The 14,583-nt window shown below is 40.3% G+C and overlaps 1 protein-coding gene across 2 annotated transcripts in view; it reads right to left on the bottom strand.

Annotated features, from left to right (window-relative positions):
* Window positions 1-9,472, bottom strand: part of SIRT5 (sirtuin 5) — a 29,463-nt gene extending 19,991 nt beyond the window's left edge. Inside the window, exons 1-3 of one of the 2 annotated variants that reach the window (XM_043979340.1) lie at window positions 9,348-9,472; window positions 4,642-4,784; window positions 2,821-2,954 (exon numbers count right to left, since the gene is read on the bottom strand). In XM_043979340.1, coding sequence (XP_043835275.1) covers window positions 2,821-2,954; window positions 4,642-4,765 — 258 coding nt within the window. In that variant the 5' untranslated portion in view covers window positions 4,766-4,784; window positions 9,348-9,472. Of the gene's footprint in view, window positions 1-2,820; window positions 2,955-4,641; window positions 4,785-9,047; window positions 9,177-9,347 lie in introns of those variants that run through there. The other variant, XM_043979339.1, reaches the window with a different exon arrangement.
* Window positions 9,473-14,583: the final 5,111 nt, after the last annotated feature.

Raw genomic sequence — 14,583 nt, 5'->3', positions numbered from 1 at the left:
CCTTAGATACTTAAAAGCCCCAAACCTGTTATATTTGGCTCTTTTCTCAAGCTTATCCTTTGCTTCCAACACATCCAATTTGTTATCAAGTTGTCCTGATTCTTCCTTCAAAATAACTTCTGGATATGAACAGTTTTCAGATAAAGTAATCAAAGGTATCTATAGTCATATGAAAAAAAATCCTCTAACTCATTATTGATTGAAGAGATGCAAATCAAAACAATTCTGGGATACTACCTCATATCTATTGGACTGGCTGATAAGACAGAAGAAGAAGGTAAATACTGGAGGGGATGTGAGAAAAACAAGACATTAATGCACTGTTGGTAGTGTTGTAAACTGATTTAACCATTCTGTAGAGCAATTTGGAACTATACCCAAAGGGCCATAAAATCATACATGCTCTTTGACCTACACTACTAGGTCTATGTCCAAAAAAATTTCAAAAAAGGAAAAGGACCTCTATGTACAAAAATATTTATAGCTACTCTTTTCTGGTGGTAAAGAATTGGAAATTGAGGGGATGCCCATTAATTGGGGGATGGCTGAACAAATTGTGGTATGTGATTATGATGGAATACTATTGTGCTACAAGAAATGATCAACAGGATGCTCTCAGAAAAACTTGGAAAGACTTACATGAGCTGATCCAAAGTGAAATGTAATGTATGCGAAGTAACAGCAATATTGTAAGATAATCAGTTGTGAATGACTTAACTATTTTCAACAATACAATGATCCAAGACAACTCTAAAGGACTTATGATGAAAAATAGTATCCATCCCCAGAGAAGGAACTGATGGTCTGAATACAGACTGTTTTTGTTTAAATACAAAAAGAACACCCCCCCCCCAAATTGCTCTTCTAGCCATCTCTTCCTTTCCATTTTCACCAGTACTGTTTTGTTCATAGTTTTATCACTTTAGTATGTACTATTTAAATATCTCCTAACTAGTAATTCCTGTCTGCAATATTTCCTCATTCTAATCTAATAAATCTTCCTAACACATTTCTTTGCTTATGCTCTTATCTTGCTAAAAAAAAATTAAATAGTTTCCCATTGCCTACAGCACAAATTTTAAACTCCTCAAGGTTCTCCATAATCTGAGCTATATTTAAATATTAATTGTAAAAAAACTATTTTTAATAACAGTAATTTTAAAATCAGCTCATTACCTTATTAACTATAAAATTATTATGAATTTAAGCATAAATATATTCTTTATGTAAAGGATAGAAAAGAAGGTTGTGGGGCAGCTAGATGGCGCAGTGGATAAAGCACTGGCCCTGGAGTCAGGAGTACCTGAGTTCAAATCCGGCCTCAGACACTTAACACTTACTAGCTGTGTGACCCTGGACAAGTCACTTAACCCCAACTGCCTCACTAAAAAAAAAAAATGTTGTATATAAAATTATTTACATACTACTTTTTTTGTATATTGATTTGTTAGAAGAGTTTTTTTTCCTAAATGAAAGGGGAAGGTAAAAGAGAAAATAAATGCTTGACAAGTGAAAGAAATTAATAAAATATATAGTAAATTTAGTAAGCACAATAGTACTTACCATTATTTATTTCTTCTCCTGAACTGCCTGCTGCTTTCCTCTGTGTATTTGTGTTTTATTGACACTCTTTTCATTCATATCCTTACCCCCCCCAAATATTATTACTCGCTTAGTTCAACTCAACCTTCCACCCCCAAATAATAATCCTTCCTTGTAACAACTAAGTCTAATCAAACAAAACAAATTTGCACACTGGTCTGTCTGAAATATGTATATCTTTTGTCACCTCTAGTCCATTGTTGTTGTTTGTCCTTCATTCTCAGAGGACCAATGACATCAGGAGAATGTCTTGAGTTGTGATTTTTCTTTTCTTTTCCTTTCTTTCATTCATTCTTTCTTTTTTTTTTTTTTGCGGGGCAATGAGGGTTAAATGACTTGCCCAGAGTCACATAGCTAGTGTCAAGTGTCTGAGGCCACATTTGAACTGAGGTTCTCCTGAATCCAGGGCCTGTGCTTTATCCACTGCACCACCTACCTGCCCTGGTACATTGATTCTTCAAGAATTTTCAAGTCTTTCCATGTAGTCATTGTATAAATTACTTTCCGGCTTCTGCTCATTTCACTCTATATCAATTCATATAAGTCTTTACAATGTTCTCTGAATTGATCCTTTTTGTCATTTCTTATGGTAAAATTCCATTACAGTTTTAGCCAGTACCTTTAGGTAGTCTTACAGACTCTTCTTTATGAGTTCAGACCTGGCCTCTGACTTTTACTAGCTGTGTGGCTCTGGGCAAATCGCTTAACTCTGTTTACTTCAGTTTCCTCATATGTAAAATGAACCAGAGGAGGAAATGGCAAACCATTTTAGTATCTTTGCCAAGAAAACCCTAAATGGCGTCACTTTATAAAGTCAGACATGACTGAACTAATTTTATTTTCAGGTTTTTTCCACACCGATATGTGTAGCTATAAATATTTTTGTATCTAGCAATACCTTTACATCTGATTTTTTTTGCCTCTTTGGGGAATGGGAGTGAGTATATGCTTAGTAGTGGTATCTCAAGGTTAAAACATATATATGTATGTATATATAAATGATGGTTGATAATTTTTATTTCTTCTTTTATAAACTGCCTGTTCATATCCTTTGTTTTGTATTCTTCATTTCAAACCTAAGCCTGGGTCACTGGATCAGTCTCACCCAAAACACAGGGCTAATACTAAAATTAAGAGAAAGCCCACCTCAATTGCTGAACATGATCAGTGACCAGTCTAGTTACAAAACACTCTTAAACTTCTAAATGTAATACCAACCTCAGCTTTCCATTTTCTCCAGAAACCACCAGGCCCTCTGAACGTTGGTACTCCACTTTCAGCACTGACCCCAGCCCCTGTAATAATGGCTATATGCTTTGCCTTGGCAAAGAATTTCCGAAAATCAGCCATGTCTAAAAAACAAGGAGGCAGAAAAAAGATAAACTCAATGTATTATTCATATGCACACATAACCACATAGCCAGATGTGCCCATTTCCTGTAGTTCTAAAACCTAACATTTAGGACACATACCTTATCATCAGGCTCATGCATTTTAATCTAAAAAAAAATTACTCTGCAATTAGAAATGTCTCAAATCCAGTACAGTTGTATATACTGACTCTATCTTACTGCTTCCCTGCCCTACCACTTTGTACATTGTGTGAACAAAAATAAAATGGAAATGCCTGCTCTTCTGTCAAGGAGAGAGAGGACTGAACTCCTCTTATAGTCCTGGAGCAAATTATTTGATTCTTTGATGACTAGGTTTCAAATCTGGTTATGTTAAAGATTTGTAAAATCTTTTTTTTTTTTTTTAGTGAGGCAATTGCGGTTAAGTGACTTGCCCAGGGTCACACAGCTAGTAAGTGTTAAGTGTCTGAGGTCGGATTTGAACTCAGGTACTCCTGACTCCAGGGCTGGTGCTCTATCCACTGTGCCACCTAGATGCCCTGATTCATAAAATCTTAAACAAACAAAAATAAACTTCTCAGATGACTTGGAGAAAAAAGGGAAATAATATGATAGAAAGAACATAGAACTGAGAGGAGGTACCCTGGGTTGTACTTCTGCTTCTGTCACTATCAGGGTGACTTGGGGCAAATTCTTTAACCTTGAAGGACAATTAAAATCCCAATTTAATTGAGATTATATATAATATATATGTATTATATATGTTGTTGTTTGTCCTTCATTCTCTAAGAGGACCATGATATCTGGGTGATGTTATGACTTGCAGTGAATTTGATTTTTAAGTGAGGGAGGGCTGTGTCAGGTCACCAACCTCGCTCTTTCCTCCAGAGCCATCTGGGTCCAGTGACAAGATATAGATCAGGATGACTAGAGATGGCCCCAGATGTTTAAGGCAGTTGAGGTTAAGTGACTTGCGCATGGTCACACAGCTGGTAAATGTCTGAGGTGACATTTCAACTCAGGTCCTCCTGATTCTAGGGCCAATACTTTATCCACTGTGCCACCTAGCCACCCTTATTTTTATATATAGAAATATATATTATATATAATATAATTTATATATGGATAACGATATAATTTATATATATAAGTCTATATATACGTGTATGTGTATATATCTATACCTACCTACCTACATACACACACAATCCCAATACTGCCCTACTGACACCAGAAATTCCTTTAACTGGCTTTCATTTCACACTTAGGGAAAAAGGTATTAAATGTAAATATATGTGGGAGAGCTAACACATTGAATTAAATCCACATCAAGGTATAAATGACTGAAAACAAGTTCTTGGATTCTAGGAAATGGTGGAGGGTTGGGTTAGGATGGTACTGGGCACAGACAGTCATGTGGGGGCTATGAAAACAAAGATGCCTGCATTTTCAGTTTTCTCTAGAGCCAGTTTAGCCAGTTTTACCATTAAACCTCATTAGATTGTAAGCTCCTGAAGGGCAGGGACTTGTATTTTGCCTCAATTTGAATTCCTAGAGCTGAGCACAATGCCTTGCACATAGTTTATTGAATTTCCCTAGGCCACTCTGATAAACCATCACAATTTTCATATCTTTTAAAATTCATGTAGAAGATGAAATAAGCTGAACAGCTATAAAGTTCTCTTACTTGAACTTGGACGAGACATTGCTACACAAATCTTTAACGTTTTATGGGCAGGAGGAGCCTTCAATCCTGATTCACGAAGCACTTGGAGAATCGGATGTCTGGTTGCAAGGTGGAGCAGACTCATCGGGATTTCCTTAATAATTCTTGAAGGAGGGAAAATGTAATAGACATGATCAGAAAACACATTTCTTTGGTTGCTTTCTTAGTCACTAAGAAGGGTACAGTAGTAAATAAGGTACACCTCTGTCCTTTATACCCCCAGCACCTACACAGGGTGTGACACATAGGAAGCACTTAAATACTTTTGACCTATCGATTGATTGATTGATTCATATCTTTGTTTATGCCAATGCAGTTACAAGAATGACTGTCTTCTTCTGCATCTGGCCATCCTTCAAGACCTATCTCAAATGTTTCTTCTTTTTTTAAATAAACATTTTTATTTAAAGTTTTGAGTTCCAAATTCTATCCCTCTTTCCCTCCTTCACCTTCCTCCTTCCCAAGGTGGCAAGCATTAATTATAGGTTATACATGTGCTACTACTTAAAACATTACTATATCAGTCATTTTGTATAAGAAAACTTGAATAAAAGAAAAAAAATGAAAAATAGTATGCTTCACCGTGTGTTCAATCAATATCAGTTCTTTCTTTGGAGGTGTATAGCATGCTTCTGTGGAAATTTATTTTGATTTGGGGACCCTACCTTTAGGCTGAGATTGGAAAGCCTTAGGCCCTCAGGGTCTCTCCACCTCCTCCTCAGCTTCAGCTGAGCAAAAAAGCCCCGTGGGCTATACAAGACGCCAGGTCAGACAGCTGTGGGGGAAAAAAAAAGCCCCCAGCTCCCTCCGACCTGAGCGGAGCTCTCTGAAGGATCCCAGATGGCCTGCGCTGAGGCATAAGGCTCGAGAGCACCCCCCCCCCCCCCAGCTGCAGCTCTGGATGGCGGATTAGCTTGGTCTGTGGGGGCGAAGGAAGCCCCGAGATTTGAGTGGAGAGAAGAAAAGGTATATATAGACCTGGGAGTTAGATAGAAAAAGAAGGAAGGAGACTAGAGGGAGACGGACTAGATAGAGAGACAAGATTAAGGAGAGAACGGCTGACTAGAGGAAGGAAAGAGACTAGAGGGAGACGGACTAGAAAAAGAAGGAGCAAGGACAGAAGAGAAAGAAGGGGGGCTGACTAGAAGAGGACAGACTAGAGGAGACTCGAGGACGGACTAGGAGAGAGGCTGACTGGAGGGAAGCCCGGACAAGGACAGAGGAGAGTTCGGTTCAGAAAAGGAGAGACCGGGCTGACAAGGTTACAGGCCTTAATCCAAACCAGGGAAAGTGTAACGTGCCCTGAGGCCGGAGGCAGCTAAGGCCCTTATTGTATTCAAGAAGTTCTAAGCGCAGCAGGTGGGAAAGAGAGCAGTGGAAAGAGACCACAGGAAAGCAGTCAGGTTGTACACTTTATTTCCCTGTATTCCTAATTTGAAATAGTATGTCATAAATAAACTCTGCTTTGATTATTTAGTTAAGAGGCTTCTTAATCCTGTGCTTATCAATTTGGGAGTGGAGCAGTGTGGTGGAACTTTATAAACGGCCCACATTAAATTAACGAAGTCAGATAGACAAATAGTCAAAAGTCCCCAGATTAGTCCTCCGGTCAGCTTCAGCCCCCAAAATTAGGCTAGTCATCAAAAATATTTCACACTTCATTATTAGTCCTTTGGGATTGTGTTGGATCATTGTATTGCTGAGAATAGTTGTCATTCATAGTTCTTCACCAAACAATATTGCTGTCACTGTGCACCACATTCTCCTGGTTCTGCTTATTTCATTATACATCAGTTCATACAAGTTTTCCAGACCTTTCTGAAATCTTGCTTGTCATTTCTTATAGCACAATAATATTCCATCACAATCATATACCATAGCTTGTTTAGCCATTCCCCAATTGATAGGCATTCCTTTGATTTCCAATTCTTAGCTAGCACAAAAAGAGCTGCTATAAATATTTTTTGTACAATAGGTCTTTTTCTCTTTTGGGAGATGTCTTTGGGATAGAAACCTAGCAGAGGTGTTGCTGGATCAAAGGGTATGTACAGTTCTATAGCCCTTTGGGCATAGTTACAGATTGGTCTCCAGAATGGTTGGATCTTTTTACAACTCCACTAACAGTGGATTAGCATCCCAGCTTTCCCATATCCCCTCCAACATCCAATATTTTCCATTTTTGTTATATTTGCCACTCTGATAGGTGTGAGGTGATACCTCAGAGTTGTTTTAATGTGCATTTCTCTGATCAATAGTGATCTAGAGCATTTTTTCATATGATTGTAGATAGTCTATTCTTTTAAAAGTGAGGATGGAAGAATTAGAGAAAAATATTACTGACTTTGAAGTAATCTGTTGACATTTGAGTGCAGGAATATGCCCGGTGCTAAACTGGGGGTTAAAGAAGAAATATAACCTATGGTCCTGAACCTCAAAAAGATCATTAATTGGGGAGCCAAGAAAAGTGATACTCACTAAGCAATATGACAATACAGAATTATGCTCTAAATTTTAAGTGATAAACAAAGTGTGCTGTCCAAGTTCAGGCAAAAGTAAATGAAGGAAGGCTTCATGTGTGAGGTAGAACTTGGGTTAATGATCATCTTTTTAGATGACTGAGAAGAAAGGACTGACTGCTTCTTGATGTGATTGTCTAGTGAGAGAAGGAAGGCAACTACCTACCAACCAGCCTTTGGATGACTCAATTAAACAACAGAGAGCTCCATTTTCCTCTTTCTTGTGGCAATTGCTTTGCATCAACTTTTGTAGGAAATGATATTAAAATAATTTTACAGATGAGAAAATTGAGGCACAGAGCAGTTATTTTCCCAGAACCCAGATTTAAACCTGGTCTTTTGGCTCCAAATTCACTGTTCTTTCCATACTACTTGACTCACTACCATGAAACTTTATGATCCAGTGTCTCCAGTGCATGAAATTTTGTGAAGTGTTTCCCTCACAACAACTCTGTGCAATCAGTAGCATCAATATTATCATAAGGAGTTAACTGAAATTCAGCAAAATTACTTGACTTGTACATGCTCACATAGCTAGAAAGACTGGGAGCCAGGACTGTCCAAATTCAGTGTTCTTCCCAGCACATATACTGTTCAAAAGTCCAACAGAAGTGGTATTTCACACAAACTCATATTCTCTTTTACATAGTTGCCTGTCTTTTTCAAGCAAAGTTAGTGAGGTTCAGTGAAAAGGGAAAGGCAGTAGAACCATGCTAAGAAAGTGACGATATGGCCATATACCCTTGGACCCAGAGATCCTACCTTTAGGCACCTGCTCTAAGGATGTCAAAAATAAAAAGATCTCTAACACACCAAAATATTATCAGCACTTTTTGTACTAGCAAAACAAAACAAAAAACCAACCCACAAACCCTATAAAGGAGATGTTAATCAACCAAGGAATGGCTAAATAAATTGTGGTATATGAATGTAATAGAATACTTTGTAGTAAAAAAAAAAGTGAGAGGCAACCTGGTGTGTCGGAGAGAAGGCTGAGCCAGGAACACTCTTCTCTAACACACTTTAGTAGTTTGACCCAGGGCACAGTGAGTGAGCCCCTATTCTCAGTGCTCTAAGACTTTTTTTAATTTTTTTTTTAAGTGAGGCAATTGGGGTTAACTGACTTGCCCAGGGTCACACAGCTAGTAAGTGTTAAGTGTCTGAGACCAGATTTGAACTCTGGTACTCCTGACTCCAGGGCCGGTGCTCTATCCACTGCACCACCTAGCTGCCCCAGAATGTAAGCTTCTTGAAGGCAGGGCCTAGTTGGGTTCTTTCCCCCTTTCATTTCTTTGCATCTCCAATGTTTAGTTCAGTGAAATTGCTGAATAAATGTTATATTGGGTTGTTTCCCCTTCTCCCAGTTTTAAATTTGTGTGTGTGTGTGTGTGTGTGTGTGTTTTTAAAGGATGACTCCCTGGGAGAGGAAGGTAATGTATAAACAAAGAGTTCTCTGAAGATAAAATTGACAAATAGGCCAAGCAATCTTGCTGTCAACACAGCAAGGTCTCTCACTTCCTCCGCTTCTAAGAGGAGCTCTTTGGCTAAGACTCCAGGCTTGGAAACCTGGCCCTTGGGGTTTAGCACGCGCCTCCCACGCTTCACCTAGTGAGGAGCCGAGGTCAAGGTCAAGGGGACCCGAGCGCGTGCAGCCCTATGGCCCTCTTGGATTGGAGCTGGGGAGGAAAGGGGCGGATTGGACCCTGAAACAAGCAAACCCGGACAAAAATGGAACGCCCCTTCCCTGGCCTACCAGGGAATGGTAGGATGGTGGTAGTTTGCCTTTAAGCAGTTTCTTCCTCCAGCACAAGCTGCAACCCGGTGGCAACCCCCCCCCCCCCCGGGGCTCACCTGACCGCTCGCTCCTCCCAGCCTCCTTATACCCACGGCCCCCCCCGGGGCCTGCGGCAGCGTGCCGGCGGAGACCTAGCTCACACTCTCCCTTTCACGCTTCTGTTAGGGACTGGAGCCGGGCGGGGAGGGCAAGGGAGGAGAGAGCCCCCTCCGCGGCAAAAGGCCAGGCGTCTAGGCAGGAGGAGGAGCGGCGGGAGATGCAGGCGCCTAAGGCCCCACCTCCGCAGCGGAGTCTCGCGGGCCCGGGAGCGGGGAGGTGGGCTCCGCCTCGCTGGCGACACCTGGGCAAGCACCCACCTGCGGGGGAAGTTGACGGCGGGGCAGGAGGAAGTACTGGGTGCTAGATTACCGCCCAGAAGCCCGGCAGCGACTCCAGCTGTCCGCCCAGGGGACGGAAAGAGGGAGAAGACTAGGAGGAAAGGAGAAAGGGGGCGGAGCTGGGGGGCGGAGACTGTGATATCAATCACGCCCCGGGTGCTTTAGTGCCATCTAGCGGAATCCTCCCTTCTTGAGGCCCAATTACACAAAGGAGGTGGGGGCGGGGGAAAGAAAACAGCCCTCAGGAGTCCATCAAAGCACAAAGCACCAAAGTGTGTGGGGCTTTGAAGCGTGTTTTTCTGTCCACCCAGAGTATTATATTCCCCAGCCTAGGCAGGGAATTTCACACTTTCCATTGGTTTGTAGAAAAACTTGTGCCATATACCCGCAGTTCACTGAAGAAGCTGAGCCGCAGGTCTCTGTCGTGTTGCTGAACAGTAATGAATAGCATACTCCCCTTGAGTCAAGTCAAATCAACAAACATTTAAATGTCTAGCGTGAGCCAGGTACTCAACTAAGAACCCCGGACTCCGCGAAGAGGTAAAAGACAATCTTTGCCCTCAAGGAATCTAGTGACTAGACAACAAGCAAACAAACTACTAGATAGATCCAGGAGCAATTGGAGGTAATTTCAGAGGGAAGGCATTAAGATTAAGGAGGACTTGGCTTAACGGGTGTTGCTTCTGTTTTTTTCCTCTACTGACCCTTCTCCAAATCTCATCCCCATTCTTGTTCCTTCTGGTTTCTATATTCATTACTAACCATCCCACCAGATCTTAGTGATACCTTGAAGTCTAAATATACCTCTTCATGTCAGGCATTCTAGGTCACCTTGTTTTATTACCTACACTTTGTGCATTTGTTCATTGATATCGGACGTCCCCCGGGTTTTATTGACATCGTCTATTCCTTTCTTGAATATTGATTGTCTCTCAACCTTCTCTCCCTAGGAAGGAGAACATTCTTCCACTTTATTCATGAATAGCTTTTAAGTTGGCCTTGACAGAAACATAAAAATTAATGGTAATGCTTAGCAAAAAATATAAAATACCCAGATAAATGAAAAAAAACAAATTGACTTTAAATAACCCAACTTTAGAAAAATAAATTGAATAACCCATAAATGAACACCATTGAAAAAAAATTCCAGGATCAGATGGTTTCACAAGGGAATCTGAAGAAACAATTTAAAAAAATCATTCCAATAATATATAAACTGCCGCATAAGAAAAGAAGTCAGTTGCAATCTCTCTCTCTCTCTCTCTCTCTCTCTCTTGCCATTTCTTCTCCACCTAATTTTACAGATGAGGAAACCGATACCAACGTGGCTAAGTGACTTGCCTGGGGTCACACAGCTAGTAAGTGTCAAGAATCTGAGGCTGGATTTGAACTCAAGTCCTCCTGAATCCAGGGCTGGTGCTTTACCCACTGAACCACCTAGCTGTCTCCCCGCCCCTCCCCCCCCCCCCAGCAAGCTCTTTCTATGATACAAATATGGTCTTGATACCTAAATCAAGGAGGGACAAAGTAGAGCAAGAAAACCATAGAGCAGTATTCTCTTTTAAATAAAAATGTTAAGTAAAATATTAGCAAGTAGGCTAGAGCAACATATTAGAAGGATGATACAGTATTATGAGATTGGGTTTATACCAGTAATGGAGAACTGTTTCAACATAAGGACTACAATATAATAAACCATTTTAATAATATAAATGAAACATGATTACTCAATAGATGCTTAAAAACCTTTGGGACAAAATCCAATGTTTCATTTCTATTTAAAATTATAGAATTCGGGGGCAGCTAGGTGGCGCAGTAGATAGAGCACCGGCCCTGAGTCAGGAGTACCTGAGTTCAAATCCGGCCTCAGACACTTAACACTTACTAGCTGTGTGACCCTGGGCAAGTCACTTACCCCAATTGCCTCACTAAAAAAAAAATTATAGAATTCATAGGAATAAATAAAACATTCAATAATAAATAGTATTTATCTATAGCCAAGAGCAAACATCATATGTAATGGAGAGAAGTTAAAGGCCTTTTACAATAAGAATAGGGGTTAAGCAAGGCTGTGCATCATCACTACTAATATTGAACCTAGAAATCTAGGGAATAAGCACAGGCAAAGAGAAAATTAAATTTTTGCTTTTTTTGAATGAATGATAGTATACTTAGAGAACCCTAGAGAGTCAACAAGGAAAAAATTGAAATAATTTAACAAAATCGCAGATTTAAGATACATCCACACAAATCATTAGCAGATATGTGTGGATGTATGTGTGCAAGTATGTATGTATACACAGGGGGCAGCTAGGTGATATAGTAGAGAGAGTGTTGGGCCCTGGAGTCAGGAAGACTCATTTCTCTGAGGTAAAATCTGGCCTGAGACACTTACTAGCTGTGTGACCCCAGGCAAGTCACTTAACTGAGTTGGCCTCAGTTTCCTCACCTGTAAAATTAGCTGGAGAAGAAATGGCAAACCACTCCACTACCTCTGCCAAGGAAACCCCAAATGGGGTTATGAGAGTCAGACACAACTGAAAAATAAGATATCATATGTGTACATATACATATATTATTTATAAAACCCAGAAAAAAGAGTTAAAAAGAGAAATTCCATCAAAATAACTATAGAAAACTATAAAATACTTGGGAGTGTATCTTCCAAGATTCACTAAGGGACTGTATAAATCTAACCATAAAACATTCTTTGTAGAAATAAAGACTTAAATCATTGGAGAAACATTAATTTCTCATGGGTAGATTTTGACAATACAACAAAATGGCAACATGACCTAAATAAATTTATTTATTTCAATGCTGTGCCAAACTCCCACAGACTGTTTTATAGGGCTAGAAAAAAAATAATACTGAAATTCAGTGGAGAAATAAAAGGTCAAGAATCTCAAGGGTAATAATGAAACAAAAGTGGGAAGGAGAGGATTCTACCGTATCAGATCTGAAACTATATTACAAAGTATAATAGTCATTAAAAATGATTTGATATTCATTTTGGGGTTTTGTTGTTTGTTTGTTTTTGGTGGGGCAATGAGGGTTAAGTGACTTCTGTTCTGACTGCTCCACTGACTTCAGTTCCCCTCTCTCCCTCTCCTCCAACTTCCCTATTCCCTGAGACACAACAATATTAAATTAGGCCAATTAATAATCCTATAATGGCCTGTAAGTGTTCGAGTGAAAGAAAGAGTCAACTGATGCAACGAATTTCCACTGTTGTTTTATTTGAGAAATTGCCACACAGCCACTCCAACCTTCAGCAACTGCCACCCTGATCAGTCAGCAGCCACCGTTGTTATTGGTTGTTCATCCTTTGTTCTTGAAGAGGAGACCCGATGCAGTGAGACCTTGGCCTTTTTTTTTTTTTGCTGGGCAGTGGGGGTTAAGTGACTTGCCCAAGGTCACACAGCTATTAGTATCAAAGTCTGAGACCAGATTTTGAACTCAGGAACTCCTGAATCCAGGGCTGGTGCTTTATCCACTGGGCCACCTAGCCGCACCCCCTACTTGGCCTTTTTAAGGGTAAGTATTTCTTAGGTCTCAGTTTGTCTGAGGCAATGCTCATTAAGGCTAAGTAAGAAATGAGGCAAAAAATGACCTCTTTTACCTACCAAAAAAAAAATCAATCTAGAAGAGAAGACTGGAGACTATTAGACCACTGTCAATGATAACACTTGAAATCCAGTCAACAGCCCTCCTGGAGTTTTCCCCTCTTCCCTGGAATATAACCCTGAGAGACTTTCTACTCCTTTCATCTCTGTATGGAGGAGCTCCGTCCTAGTTGTCAGTCCTTCACTCACTTCCTGTTTTTCCTACCAGTAGAGTGAAGGGGCAGAAAAAGAGATCTGTTGCCTTTGTATTGCAAGCCAAAGCACCCAGAACTTAGTTATATTTCATTAAATTACTCTTTCTATGTTACTTTGCAGATTTTAGGTAAAAAACAAAGCAACCCTCCTTAATAAAAAACTCTAAGTGGTCATTTACTAGGAGTTTGCCAGTTTTATAAATGTGTCACTCAGATGAGCCCCCAAATTATTATGTGTATGTATTAGGGGTTCCACTATAAGAGAGAGATGTGTCCCAAGACTGTATTCACTACTTCAGGCAGTTTAGAAGAATGATATGCCGGAAGTCTTCTTGTACCATAGGGGAGACCAAAAGCACTGTCTGTCTGGGCAGTAGCACTATACTAAGTCAAGTACCCTGAATAGTATTTGATATAAACCATGCCCTTATCGCTTATTCAGTTATTTTTTTTCACACTAAGTTAAAAAACTCTGATCTAGGACATTTGATCTAAGTATGCATGTGTATCACATGCTTTGACTTAATCTTCAAAATCTCATTTATACAATCACCCTCAGTGTTGTAGGGGGGGTAACCTGAAGGTTTGGGGAGGGGGGTGTCTTTCTAAAGGTATAGCCTAGGATCACCTACTGATGATTTTTAGGTAGCATTAATCAGCTAACCAGATTTTAATTAGCTTTTAGAAAAGGGATATTTACTAAGGTGAGCAGCTAGGTGGCATCTTGAATAGATTCTGGGCCTGAATTAGGAAGATTCAACTTCTGAGTTCAAATCTGGCCTCAGACACTTACTAGCTGTTGACGTGGGCAAGTCATTTAACCTTGTTTGCCGTTAGTTTACCACTTGTAAAATGATCTGGAGAAGGAAATGACAAACTGTTCCAGTATCTTTGCCCAGAAAACCCCAAATAGGATCCTGAAGAGTTAGAAACTACTGAAAAATGAGTGAACAACTTACCAAGATATATAGTAGGGCCAATTGGTACAAAATAGCCACATCCTCCAAAGTCTGTGACCCACTTCATCCATCTAGTACACACAGAGGTCCAGGGGAAAGTGGACTCAAGCTTAGAGAACACACATGGCAAAAGGGATAAGTAACAGGCTCCTGGCTGCTGGAAGGTCCTTGTCGCCTTATCATAGACTACTTGCAAAATTCTCCTTAGGCACATTGCTGTTTTCTGTTGGACTCCTCAACAGATGCCTGAACCTCCGTTGTCCTCAGTGTATCTAGTTTCTTCTCAGCTTCCAGTGCAGACACGTCTGCCAGTCTCTCCTATCCCTGGGATGTCAAAGAGAATTCCCATCCTCTGGACCTCCAAGATTTACAGAGTTATGCTGGATCAAGTATCGGGAGGAAAACAGAGGGGCGCCCCTTCCCGCCAGCCTGAAAT

This window comes from Dromiciops gliroides, chromosome 1 (assembly GCF_019393635.1).
Source record: "Dromiciops gliroides isolate mDroGli1 chromosome 1, mDroGli1.pri, whole genome shotgun sequence".
Lineage (NCBI taxonomy): Eukaryota > Metazoa > Chordata > Mammalia > Microbiotheria > Microbiotheriidae > Dromiciops > Dromiciops gliroides.
This window is presented reverse-complemented; position numbering and strand designations above follow the sequence as displayed.